This window comes from Hippopotamus amphibius, chromosome 9, assembly GCF_030028045.1.
Source record: "Hippopotamus amphibius kiboko isolate mHipAmp2 chromosome 9, mHipAmp2.hap2, whole genome shotgun sequence".
In the NCBI taxonomy this organism is placed as follows: Eukaryota; Metazoa; Chordata; class Mammalia; order Artiodactyla; family Hippopotamidae; genus Hippopotamus; species Hippopotamus amphibius.
This window is the reverse complement of record NC_080194.1, coordinates 103,548,104-103,560,680: the sequence shown is the minus strand read 5'-3', so window position 1 is coordinate 103,560,680 and position 12,577 is coordinate 103,548,104. Positions and strand designations below refer to the sequence as shown.

Below are 12,577 nucleotides of genomic sequence, written 5' to 3'. Positions count from 1 at the left end.
GCCTTCCAACCAGCTTTCCCATTTGTTACTTTTTGGCCATCTTTCCAATTTCTTCTTCTTTTTCTTTTTAATATTTATTTATTGACTGTATTGGGTCTTCGTTGCTGCACACGGGTTTTCTCTAGCTGCGGTGAGTGGGGGCTGTTCTTCGTTGTGTTGCGTAGACTTCTCACTGTGGTGGCCTCTCCCGTTGCGGAGCACAGGCTCTAGGTTCACGGGCTTCAGCAATTGTGGCACATAGGCTCAACAGTTGTGGCTTGCAGGCTCAATAGTTATGACTTGTGGGCTCTAGAGCGAAGGCTCAGTAGTTGTGGTTGCATGGGTCTAGTTGCTCCGTGGCATGTGGGATCCTCCTGGACCGGGGATCAAACCCATGTCCCCTGCACTGGCAGGCAGATTCTTAACCACTGCACCACCAGGGAAGTCCCCCAATTTTTTCTTTTAGTTTTTTGCTCTTGTTGGCAACTTTGACTTGAATTTGTCATTCCAATATCTAATGTTAAATTAACTGCTTTTAAAATTCTTTTTCCCCAGCTTTATTGAGGTATATTTGACTAATAAAAATTGTATATATTTATATAGCGTGATTTTTTAAGGGGTACAACACAATGGTTTAATGTATGTATACACTGTGAAATGATTACCACAATCAACCTAATTAACACATTCATCACCTCACAGTCACCTTTTCTTGTGTGTGTTGCAAGAACACCTAAGATCTACTCACTTAGCAAACTTCAAGTATACAATACAGTGTTGACTATAATCACCATGCTGTACATTAGGTCCTCAGAACTTACTTATAACTGAACGTTTAAACCCTTTGACCAACATCTCCTCATTTCTCCACTTTGCAGCCCTTGGCAACCACCATTTTACTCTCTGGTTCTATGAATTCAACTTTTTAGATTCCACATACAAGTGAGATCATACAGTACTTGCCTTTCTGTGTCTGGCTTATTTCCCTTAGAAAATGTGAAAGAAAGAAAGAAAGAGAGAGAGAGAGAGAGAGAGGGAGGGAGGGAGGGAGGAAGAAAGAAAGAAAGAGAAAGAAAGGAAGGAAGGAACGAAGGGAGAGAGAGAGAGAAAGAAAGAAAGGAAGAAAGAAAGGAAGGTGGGAAGGAGGGAGGGAGGGAAGGAAGGTGGGAAGGAGGGAGGGAGGGAAGGAAGGAAGGAAGGAAGGAAGAAAGAAAATGTCCTCCAGGTTCACCCACGCTGCCAAAATGGCAGGATTTTCTATTTTAGGGCTGAATAATATTCCTCTGTGTGTGTGTGTACACATGTGTACCTCACATTTTCTTTATCCGTTCATGCATTAATGAACACAGGTTGTCTGCATATCTTGGCTATTGTGGATAATGCTACAGGGAACATGGGAGCACAGATATCTCTTTGACATACTGAGTTCATTTCATCTGGAAACCCAGAAGTGGGATTAGGATCATATTATAATTCTATTTTTAATTTTTTGAGGAACCTCCATACTGTTTTCTATAACGACTGTAATGATTTACATTCCCACTAACAGTCAATACACACAGGTTCCCTTTTCTCTACAATCTTGCCATCACCTGTTATCTCCTATCTTTTCGATAACAGCCATCCTAACAGGTGTGAAGTGGTATCTCATTGTGGATCTGACTTGTATTTCTCTGAGGATTAGTGATGCTGAGCACATTTTCATATACCTGTTGGCCAGCTGTACATCTTCTTTGGAAAAATGTCTATCCATGTCCTTTGCCAATATTTAAATTGGGTTGCTTCTTTGCTGTTGAGTTTTATGAATTCCTTATATATTTTAGATATTAACCAATTATCAGATATATAGTTTGCAAATATTTTCTCCCATTCTGTCAGTTACCTTCTCATTTAGTTTCCTTTGCTGTGAAGAAGCTTTTTAGTTTGAGGCAGTCCCACTTGTTTTTGCTTTATTGCCTTTGCTTTTGGTGTCATATACAAAAAATCACAACCAAGATCAATGTCAAAGAGCTTTTTCCCTATGTTTTCTTCTAGGAGTCTACTGCTTCTGGTTTTACACTTAAGTCTTCAATCTGCTCCAAGTTAATTTTTGTATATGATATAAGGGTCTAATTTTATTCTTTTGCATGTGGATATCTAGTTTTCCCCAACACTAGATGGTAATTCACAAAACTGAATACTACACATGTGAAAATGAATGAATTACAGCTACCCACAGTAAATGAACAATTCTCTGCATAAGAATATTGAGTGAAAAAAGCAAATGTAGAATATTTACAATATGATTTTATTTATATAAAGTTTAAAAACATACAAAAACAATCCACGTGTGTAAATGCAAATCTATATGGTTAAGCCTACCAAAAAAAATCAACTAAATGATAAACACTCCTTTCAAAGTTGTGGTTTCCTCTGAGGGGCCAGGAAAGGGATGGGATTAGAGAAAAACATAAAGGAGACTTCAAAGTAATGACAATGTATATATTTTTCTTAAACTGGGGAGTGAGGACACACGTGTTTGTTGCATTACTGTTCTTTGTACCTTTTATTAGAGATGTTCTTCTAACTACTTAATTTTTACCCAAGAAAACCCTTTTCTAGACTATTAAGGTGTATGAGGAGAAAGAGGAGCCCCGAGAGGAGACTGAGGATTGGGCAGTGAGGTAAGTGGGAAACAGTGCTGTGCGGTCCAGGAAGCCAAAGGGGCATGCAAGTTTCAAGAAGTAACGTCAAGTGCTGCTGGTGGTCAAGTAAAACGAGCACTAAGTGTCCTCTGGATTTGGCAATTACAACGTTCATGAGCAGCACTGCCCAGAGCCCTTTCAGTGGAGAGGTCAGGGTAGGAGCCAGTCTGAACAGGGCAATAAATAGAAGGTGATGAAGAGGAATCAGCAAGGATATAAAGAAAATGTCTGGTGGGGGTGGAGAGGGATCACCCCTCTTCTGGAGGTGAGCCCAGGTGCAGACGCAGAGTTTTTTGGTAAGCTGGCTTGAAGCAGAGGTAGCAAGGACAATGGTCTTTGCTTTCTCTGTTAAATAAGTGCTGCCCCCTTCTGGAAGTGAGGAGGGAATGATGTGGTGTGATTGACAGCTGCTTTGGGGAATGGGAGAAGGCATCAAGGATTGCATTTAAGAAAACACAGGAATTCCCTGGCTATCCAATGGTTAGGACTTGGCAATTTCACTGTCAGGGCCCGGGTTTGATCCCTGGTCCGGGAACTAAGATCCCACAAGACAGGAGGTGCAGCCAAAGGGGGAAAGAAAAGAATGTATACAACAAAACAGAAACAGACTCACAGATAGAGAACAAAGTAGCAGTTATCAGTGTGGGAAGGAAGGGGGAAGGGGCAAAACAGGGGTAGGGGGTTTAAGAGATACAAACTACTATGTATAAAATAAATAAGCAACAAGGATGTATTGTACAGCACAGAGAAATACAGCCATTTGTAATAACTTTAAATGGAGTATAATCTATAAAAATATTGAATCACTGTGGTGTATACCTGAAACTAATAATTATAAATCAACTATACTTCAATTAAAAAAATCAAAAAATAAAAATACAACGTAGGATAACCACCACTCCCCCCCAAAAAAAGAAGGGGAATTTTAGCATCACCAACTCGTGCACTAACCCACTGTGGTATGCTGCAACAGAAAAAAATGGCCACAAATTCTTTGCAGCTCCTTGTATCAAGATGGAGAGACTATTTCCTTATCCCTGAATCTAGGCTGGGCTTACCACATGCTTTGGTCAACAGAATGTAAGTGATATTGTGCAATTTCTGAGCTTAGACTTCAAGTGGCCTTGCAGCTTTTGCTCTCAAGAGGCACAGTGGGGAGAGGATATTTCCAGAAATAATGACCAACAGCAGGCATTACCTAATGCTAAGTGAGTGATATAGAGAATGCATTGCTAGAGTTTAAAATAAGGTTGGCCAATTCAGGGGAGGTTTTCTGTAGGAGATGAGAGAGCTGAGCCTGGGTGTTTGAGATGGTGGAGAAGAGTGAGAGGAAGGGGGTGGGGGGGAGAGGGATCAAAGGCCTGCAGGAGAGGAGGATGTGGGTGTCTGGAAGGCAGCAGGCAGTCAGCCAAACCGGAGCAGAGAGTTGTTCTCGGAGAGAACTGGGTTATTCTGCAGCCAATGTCTGCCAATGATTTGTGAGTAGAGGAAGCTAATCACACAGGTCCAGTTTTCCTAAGTGTCGTCACAAAAAAGAAGTTTGAAAGAAACAACCACTCTGGGCCCAACCTCCTAATATCTTAAGCACTTTTTCCCTCTGTTGTCAGCCCTCTCCCCGCAACATCCTCATCACCTGTCTCTAAGGAATCATTTCCACTAGTGTCTGCATCCATTCAAGACTCATCTTGTAAATGACTGAAAACAGAGGCAGAATGGCTTAGGCAGGAAAGGAGGTGACCGATGAGTTAAGCCGTGGACCTGGCTTCCAGTGCTCACACCTGTCATCTAGGCTGTCTCTCTTCACTGCCCACTTCCGCCTTCTACCGTTCAGCCTCATTCTCAGTCCCTCTTTGGTGGCCCCAGCAGCAGCGGGCTCTTCCAACAAGGGCGCAAGATGACCCATCCTCCCAAATCAGTCTTGTAGGAAAAAAGAAGACTTTTTTCTCCTAGCTCCAGCAAAACCCCTAAGATTACTAAGACTGGACTAGCACCCATCCTGGAGACAATCAGCGTGGCCAAAAAGATGTGTTGTTCTGGGTGACCAGCCTTGAGTCAAGGGCAGGATACCTATGTTCTAGAAAATAAGTCAAGACTGGAACCTTATCTGTACAACTTGAGAGTGTACAGCTCTAAATAACCCGTCCCCTCCTCTCTCGTCCTCCACGCAGCCCTGCAGCCAGTGGGGATCCACATGCCACATATTAGACGAGTCCTCTGATGGCTGTGGACACCACCCGGGGCATAGTGCTGCACTGGCGCGTACAGCTGGCCCCTGCATTCCCTCCACACACCAGTGGCCTCATTATAATTGGTGGCCCATGAAGCGGGTGGCCTGGCTGGGGACCTCCACACCGTGGTGGTGCTGAGCCTGGGCACCCACTTCACCTCCTTCCCTCCATCCATCTTCGTGCAACGACTACCAAGGATCCAGGCCACTGTGGCTGCGCTGGTGGCCCAGGAGCCCGCACGCTGCTGGCCATCAAACTGGCCAACACAAGCTACAAGTCCGTGTACAGCAGCAACTGGTTCACCCTCTAGATGAACCGGTTCCTCTGAGCTGCCTTTGCTGACCACGTGGCCTTTGTGGACGTCTGGGAAATGACCTCCAGCCTGGCCCTGACCGACAGCATCCGCCCAGGAAGGTGCATTGTCCACGACAAGGTGGACTTCTTTCCTTCCTCTGCCCCTCTGAAGTGCTTCTGCCCTGTGGACAGAAGGGCTGTGTGGACGGAGGGCCCAGGCACTGGGACACAGTTGTGAAGAGAACCACAGCCACAACAGGACTTCTGGGATAAGGGCGGGTGCCATCAAGCTCTCTCACCTGGAAGACCACAATGCTTCTGATCTAGTCCACCCTGTTCTATTGTTGCACCACTCCAACCCCTTCTCCACTCAGAACAAGAGAGATTATTTTAAAACATGAGGCCAGGTCAACAGCCTGGTCTTCTGTATCACTGTAAAGCCAAAACCAAAGCCAAAGCCTTTTATCTCAGTACAAATCCAACCCCCTCACCAGGGTCACCAAGGCCCTGCAAGATGGCGCTGCCTAATTCTGCAGTCTCATTTACTGCCGCTCCTCCCTGGCACTCTGCAACCCAACCCCAAGGTCTCCCTGCTGCTCAAGTAGGTCAAGCCTGCCCCAGGGCCTTCATACCTGCTGCTCCAGCACCTGGAATGCCCCTCTCCCAGACCGCACCCCCCCCACCACCACCGAGAGGCTGGCTTTTTCTCATTCAGTTCTCTCATCAAACGTCACCTCAGAGGCTTTTCCTGACCACTCTCCCACCCCAGCACTCTATCACCTTCTCACCCTGCTTTTTCTTCATATCACTAACTAGAACCTGTAATTATTAGGTTTCCTACTATTATTATTTACCTGTCTCCTTGAGTTTGTCTGGCTTGCTCACTGCTGTATCCCCGTGACCTAGAGCTGTGCTTGCGACACTGCAGGTGTGCTAACAAGCATTCACTAACTAAAATGACATCTCTCTGCCCTGCACCTTCTCTCAGCAACCTGCCTCCTCTGAGAAACAAACAGCCGATGTTTCACCAAGGTGTCCCCATGTTGCAGGTGCTGGGTTATATCTGCATGATAATCACTAGGAATGCTTCAGGTTTACATTAGGGCAGTATGACTTTTTTTTCTTTTTTAATTGGAGTATAATTGAAGGGCAGTATGATTTTCAATGCAGTTTTCACTTTTATTTTGGAACTCTCCCAAGAACATTCTCCCATTTTACTAATGAAGCCCAAGATGTGGCGCACAGCTGAGCCAAGTCCTTGGTCCTAGTGGTATTGGTGACAGCAGTGACCAAAGCACTCTGTCCTCGCTGTAGAACTGGCCTCCTGGGAAGGCTGGAAGTGACTACCCAGGAGTCCTCTCTAACACGTTCTCTCATGTCCTAGACGCCAGTTCCTTGTCTGGGGGGTTGGGGCCTGGGGTCCCTGAAAGGAATCAAGTCAAGGCTGGGTTTTATCGATGCACCATGGGCTCCTTGTCGCCGATCATGAGTTCTGGTCGGCTGTTCCCCAGACCCTCTGTCTCTGGCGCCAAGGCTTCCCTGATCACCCTAAAGGGGGCTCCGTGACCAGGCACGACCACGTCGGCAGTGCCTAGGACCCTCTTCCGGCTGTGCTTCTGGGCCACCGGGTCTTCGCTCAGCGCCTGCCACGAGTCCTCGTCCTTCTCGCGTTCAAACACATCGCCCACTATCATGACGGTACCCAGGGCCGTGCCAGCCACCACCACGCTCACGTCTCGCTGGCCACCATGGCCCGGCGTGGCCCACACCTCGAGTCCCGGCCCCAATCGCAGTGGCTGCTCCTCACCCAGCCCGTGGGGGAGGTAGAGGCCCCCGGGGAGGCAGAAGTCGTGCGAGACCAACAGGGCCGCCCCGGGAAACAGCCCCAAGTTCCCGATGTGGTCCGAGTGTCCGTGGGTCCCCACCACTAGAGTCACGTCTCCCGGGGCCACGCCCTGCCCCGCCAGGGCCCCCAGGAGCGCCTCTCGAGCCCAGGGGCCCGCGGTGTCCACGAGGATGGGGCCACGGGCCGCCTCTTCCAGGGCGGTCTTCGCCTCGTGGCCCTCGGGCGGGGGCTCTCGGTGGCTGGAGGCCGGGCCCCAGGCCTGGGGCAGGACAAGGGTCACAGAGCCGTCGGCGCGCACGGCGTCGCCGACCCCCTCGGGCTCCGCGAAGCCCTGCAGCAAAACCACCACAGAGTAGCGGTCGCCGGGCACCAGCAGAGGAGGCTCCCCGCGCAGCGGCTCGGTGCGCACTAGCCCGCTCATGGCCGGAGACGGACGCGCTGGGGAAAGGAAGTGGGGCTGTGGGCGACTGTCCGCTCCCTTCGGGTTCCCACTCTCCCGGCCTCCGCCGAGTAGTTCCTTCCAAATCTCAGTTCCTTGCCACCCCGCTCACACCCTTAAGTTGGCATCGCCCAACTGAACTTCGGCGAAACTCCGCCCGTCCCTCAGCGTCTCGCGTGTGAGGTCCTCAACCGCCATTCTCCGGGAAGATCCTTGTTATTTCCTTCACTCTAACCGGAGCCTCTCTCTACCTTGGACCTAGTTTTAGCGCCTCTCTTAAGTCTTGCCTCATTCCGAGGGAAGAGGAGACACCGGCAAAACGAGAGGAAGTTTGTCCTCTGCGAGCACCCGTAACCCAAATATGGCGGCCCTAGCGGCGCCGCTCAGGGAATTGAATTCCGGCGCGTTTTAAGGCATGCGCAGACGGGGGCTGCTCACACCCAAGCCTGAAAACGATCTCAGTCCGCTGATCCCTGTCAGCCTCCTTGGGCTGCAAAATTGCAAAGCACCTTTGGCTTCTCAGAGGACGGCAGCCAATGGCTCTATTTACTGAGCGCTGCCGTACTGGCCAGCTATGATGTGTGCGCGGCAGTTGTTTGAAATTTGGGGCCCAGCTGATATTAAAAAAAAAAGTTTACTAGCGTTATAGAAAATTTGGCACCTTTGATATTACATGGTGGTCCCTCGGTGAAATTAATATGAAGTAGACCAAGTGTCTACCCCACCTAACATCAGTATTGCCCCATCCCCATCCAGTGTCCCCTTCCCATTCACAGATTGTTGGCATATAGCCTCCTAGACGCCAGCAGCTATATGGGTCATAGAGAATGTCCGTCTGGCTTCTTTGTTACAAGAGTCTAAAAAGAGGCCCTCGAGGGGCAAAGTGACTTTGCCAAAGTCCACTGCTCCTGTGCCATGCTCACCTCTGGGTCCGGCGGGGAGTAGTGGAGATATTTAAATATCTCAATAATGTCACCACACACACCTGACAAGGGGCTAAATGGCAGACAGAGGACTCATCTGTTGAGGCCGGGCTTCCACCTACTGCTCCCACCTTTCTCCCCATGGCCATGCCATGCTGCACCACCAGGATCCTGCCTGAGACCACATGGGAGAGAGGAGCTACAAGCTCTAGGGTGGGGTCACTCACACATACACACACTCTTAAAGCTGTGGGGCAGGGAGAGCTCAAACTTCAGAGGGCTCTTCTCCATGACCCCTGTCCCTCCTGGGGGCTCAAAGGCAAGGGTCACAGATCCTCTGGGTCATGCTTGGGGTGGCCTGGCATGTTAGTTATCTCCTCCTTCTCCTCCTCTTCCTCCTGATCTTGCTCCTCCTCCTCTCCTGCCTTCTCTTGACCATCTACAATCTTCTCCTTTCCAGTCCAAGTTTCCTGTAGACATGCTAGATTGGATGAAAGAAAACAATTTATATATTGGTTCTGGGGGGAGGGGAGGTTGTGGCCTGGCAAGAAATGGACCAGCCCCCAGGCTTACCAGTTTCAGTAGCTGAGAGCACATGACCTTCACAGAGAAAATGCTGTAGGGGCTGCTCCTGATGGTGGAAATACCAGTCTCCCACGACATCTTCAAACTCCTCCAGCATTGTCTCACACTGGTCAAGTGGAAGGGTCAAAAGGATAGCTGCTCTGCTGGCCTTTGCAGACACTCCTCTCTACTCTTTACTCCCTGTCTCCCCACCCCATTTTGGAGAGGCAAGGAGCCAGGAGGTTAAACTTGACTTATTAGATGTGGGCTCCTCATTCATTCAATAGACATTTACCAGCACCTACTCTGCCAAGTAAATTATTAAACTCCAAGTCTCAGTTCCTTGCCTTTAAAACGGTAAGTGGTAATAGTACCTACCACATCAGGTTGTTGTGAGGGTAAAATGAAGCAGCAGCTAGAAAGTAAGTGGCCCCAAATTGGGCACAAAGTAGGTGCTCAGTAAGTGGCAGTAGGTATTATTAGCCTCCATTATTACTTCTTGATATGCTCCTGGGCCCACTTCAGTCAATGGCAGAGGCCCTCCTCTGCTCAAAGATGGACCTCCCTAGGATCTAGCTCCCCTCTCAGGTTCCCTTCTCACCTCCCTGGGCAGTGCAGTATCCTATCCTACCTGCTTCTTGAGGAACGTGACCTCCACGCTGGGCTCATCCCACAGCTCCAGAGGGATCCCCAGATCCACCTTCACCCCCTTCTGCACCAGGCCTTTCAGCGTTGCCATGGTCTGACTCTGCCCCTGAGAGATGGGAATTTGAGATCAGCCCAGCCCACTGCCCCACCTCCTCCCCTTTTTGCCTTATCAGCTTTGTCAACTACTGGAGACTCCAGTGAGTTCCAAAGGGATGAGATGAGGGAGTCTGCGATGGGGAGGGGACACTCCAGGGCTGGGGGGAGATGGGCAGACATTGTGAGGATCTCTGGGGATACAGGTTGTAGTTTCTGAAAGGTGGGATCCTGCCCTGGAGAAGAGTCTAACCTTGGCGTATCTCAGTGAGCCCTTGTGCTCAGCATGAACACTGTAATCCAGGATCCGCTCACATAAATTCTCCAAAGCCTCTTCCAGCCTTGTCTCTCTGTGGGAAGAGGGGAAACAAAGACTCCCTGGATGCCATGGGTGTTCCCAGGGCTCCTTCGAGGATTGGAAGGTGGAGGAACATCTAGAAGGACTCACGAAACGCTGTAAGGAACGTGTCTCTTCCTCTTGCCTGTGTCCAGCACCTGCCCCAGCTCCAGCACCTCTCGAGATCGGCCAGTGCGACTCAGCTCTTCCTGTAGCTCCAGGCTCAGCAGTTTACACACTAGATGTCCAAGGGGACATGAAAGACAAACAAACATACCAGCAACTCTTTCTGAAGATGAGCAAAAGCAGCAGAGCACAGTGGTTATAGGCGCAGGTCCTGAAGCCAGCCTGGCAAGGCTGGAATCCTGACTCAGCCACTTAGTAGTCGGGTAACGATCCTGCTGTGCCTTGGTTTCTTCACCTCTAAAATGAAGATAATAGCACCTCCTTCACAGGGGTGTGGTGAGGATTCAGTCAATCTATGTAAAGCCCCTAGAATAGTGCCTGGGACGTGTTGAGCACTGCAAAAGTGTTTGCTGTTTTCCACAGTTATTTACTGAGCTCTTTCTGGATGCACAATAGCAATACTGAGAGCTATAAGACCCATGATCCCTATCCGCAGCACACTGCCGATGTCTCTGGGGACAGATAAAAAGATGATGACGATATTGTGTAATGGACCCTACACTCGGGGTTAAGACCAAGAAACAATCTCACTAGGAAATGCAAAATTCATTAAATGGTCATTCACTGACTTCCTACTAGCCCATGATTTCCCTAAGAATGACCATTGCGTCTCTTCCACCACCGTCTTCCCAACACCAGTGGGTCCCAAGAAAAGGAGTGGTCTATACATAAGTGCCAAACAAAATGAACACAGGGACAAGTAACAAAAGTGTCTCAAATATGCCTATGGCACTATGCTAGGACCAAGGAGACACAGGTACTCTCCTTCCCTCCAATGCAGTGGGAGGTGACAGATAAGGAAGGAGGCTTCCAAAGGAGGTGACATTTAAACTGGGTCTTGAAGAACCAAATACAGAAGGGCAAGGATCATTCCAGGCAAAGGGAAAAAACAATATCAAAGGCAGAGAGGTGCGAGAGGATGAGGCAGGCTCAGTGACCACTGAGAAGTTCAATATGGCTGAAGCATGGCTGCTTTGGGGATGGGAGGTGGGGTATGGAAATACAAGAAAGATGGAAGCCAGACAACAAACACTTGGATGCTACACTAAAAACGTTGGCTGCATTCTCATCACAGCAGGAGGCCTGAAGAGGTGTTAAAGCAAGGATGACACAGTTGAGTCTGTGTTTAGAAAAACTGACAGGTGTAGGGAGTTAAGAGTGGGGACACAAATGAAAGGAGAGGAGAGATTAGGACCAAGCCATGAGGAACATTGTTTTTGATACTGAAATGCAGTGTGGAGTGAGGCGAAGGGGAAAAGAATCCCAGAAGAAATTAAAGCCAGGAAGGCAACAAACTAGGGAACCAGGGCACTCGAGGACTCAGCTGTGAAGTGCTCCCTCCCAGCTGGGCCCCACAGGTGATGCAGCCACAGAAGATGCTGCTGGCTGTAAAATCCATGCATTGCACACCCTCTGCAAAGCCTTACAATTATGGTGAACCTCTCCCAGTTGTGTGGCCTCCTCTTTCTTTTATGAGCTTCAAAGTCTGGTTTACTCATTCCCAAACCCCCTCAGGAGGGTGCCGGGCCTATAGTTTTGAAGCGTCTCTGCCTGGGTGGAGCAGAGGATGTCCACAAGGTAATGAGCCTGACACCCCACTCCTGCCAGCTCTTCAGATTTAGGTCTGGTGGCATGGAGGAACACACACACACACACACACACACACACACACACACACACACACACACACACACACACACACACACACACACACACACACACACACACACACACACACACACACACACACACACACACACACACACACACACACACACACACACACACACACACACACACACACACGATGCTCAGTAGAGTGGGCGGTCCTGGGCCCATAGTCTCTGAACTACAATTCCCACAAACCATTGGGGGCTCAAACCAGCAAGAAAAAGCGGGCTCCCTCTGGACGTCTCATGGGAATTGTAGTGCCATAGTTTTGGGGTAGCGCTACGCGTTCCCTCCCTCACCCCATTCGAATTCCACCAGGCTCCATCAGAACCTCCCTCAGGTCCTCAAGGAGGTCGAGTGACCCACCCTATCATGTCCATTTAATCTGGCCCGGACGAAGGAGGTGGGGCACAGGGATGCGAATAGGGGCTACTCCCTTTAGATACCTTCGCATTTGCTGGGCAAGCGTTCTGTGTCATCGTCCTCTTCCTTCGGCGTCCCAGCCCAAACACTGTACACAGTCAAAACGAAAAGCAACATTCCCAACCGCACAGGCCCCATGACTAAGTGTCGTCCACAAACAGCCACCCCTTGCCTTCAAACCAACTTCGGGCAGGCAGCGGGCCCTTTAAATCCCGAGGCGGTCGGCTGCAACTTTAATCCAGCCTGGCGCGGGAGGCGCACG

At 49.3% G+C, this 12,577-nt stretch overlaps 2 protein-coding genes across 2 annotated transcripts; both read right to left on the bottom strand.

Annotated features, from left to right (window-relative positions):
* Positions 1-6,344: 6,344 nt before the first annotated feature.
* On the bottom strand, positions 6,345-7,932 carry MBLAC1 (metallo-beta-lactamase domain containing 1). The gene has a single exon (XM_057747702.1). It carries the CDS (start codon positions 7,450-7,452, stop codon positions 6,637-6,639), a length of 816 nt encoding a protein of 271 aa, XP_057603685.1. The 5' UTR covers positions 7,453-7,932; the 3' UTR covers positions 6,345-6,636.
* Positions 7,933-8,085: 153 nt separating this feature from the next.
* Positions 8,086-12,568, bottom strand: CNPY4 (canopy FGF signaling regulator 4). The gene is made up of 6 exons (XM_057747703.1): positions 12,339-12,568; positions 10,147-10,273; positions 9,952-10,048; positions 9,589-9,711; positions 8,967-9,084; positions 8,086-8,874 (listed from the first exon to the last, which is right to left on the bottom strand). Exons 1-6 carry the CDS (start codon positions 12,451-12,453, stop codon positions 8,720-8,722), a joined length of 735 nt encoding a protein of 244 aa, XP_057603686.1. The 5' UTR covers positions 12,454-12,568; the 3' UTR covers positions 8,086-8,719.
* Positions 12,569-12,577: the final 9 nt, after the last annotated feature.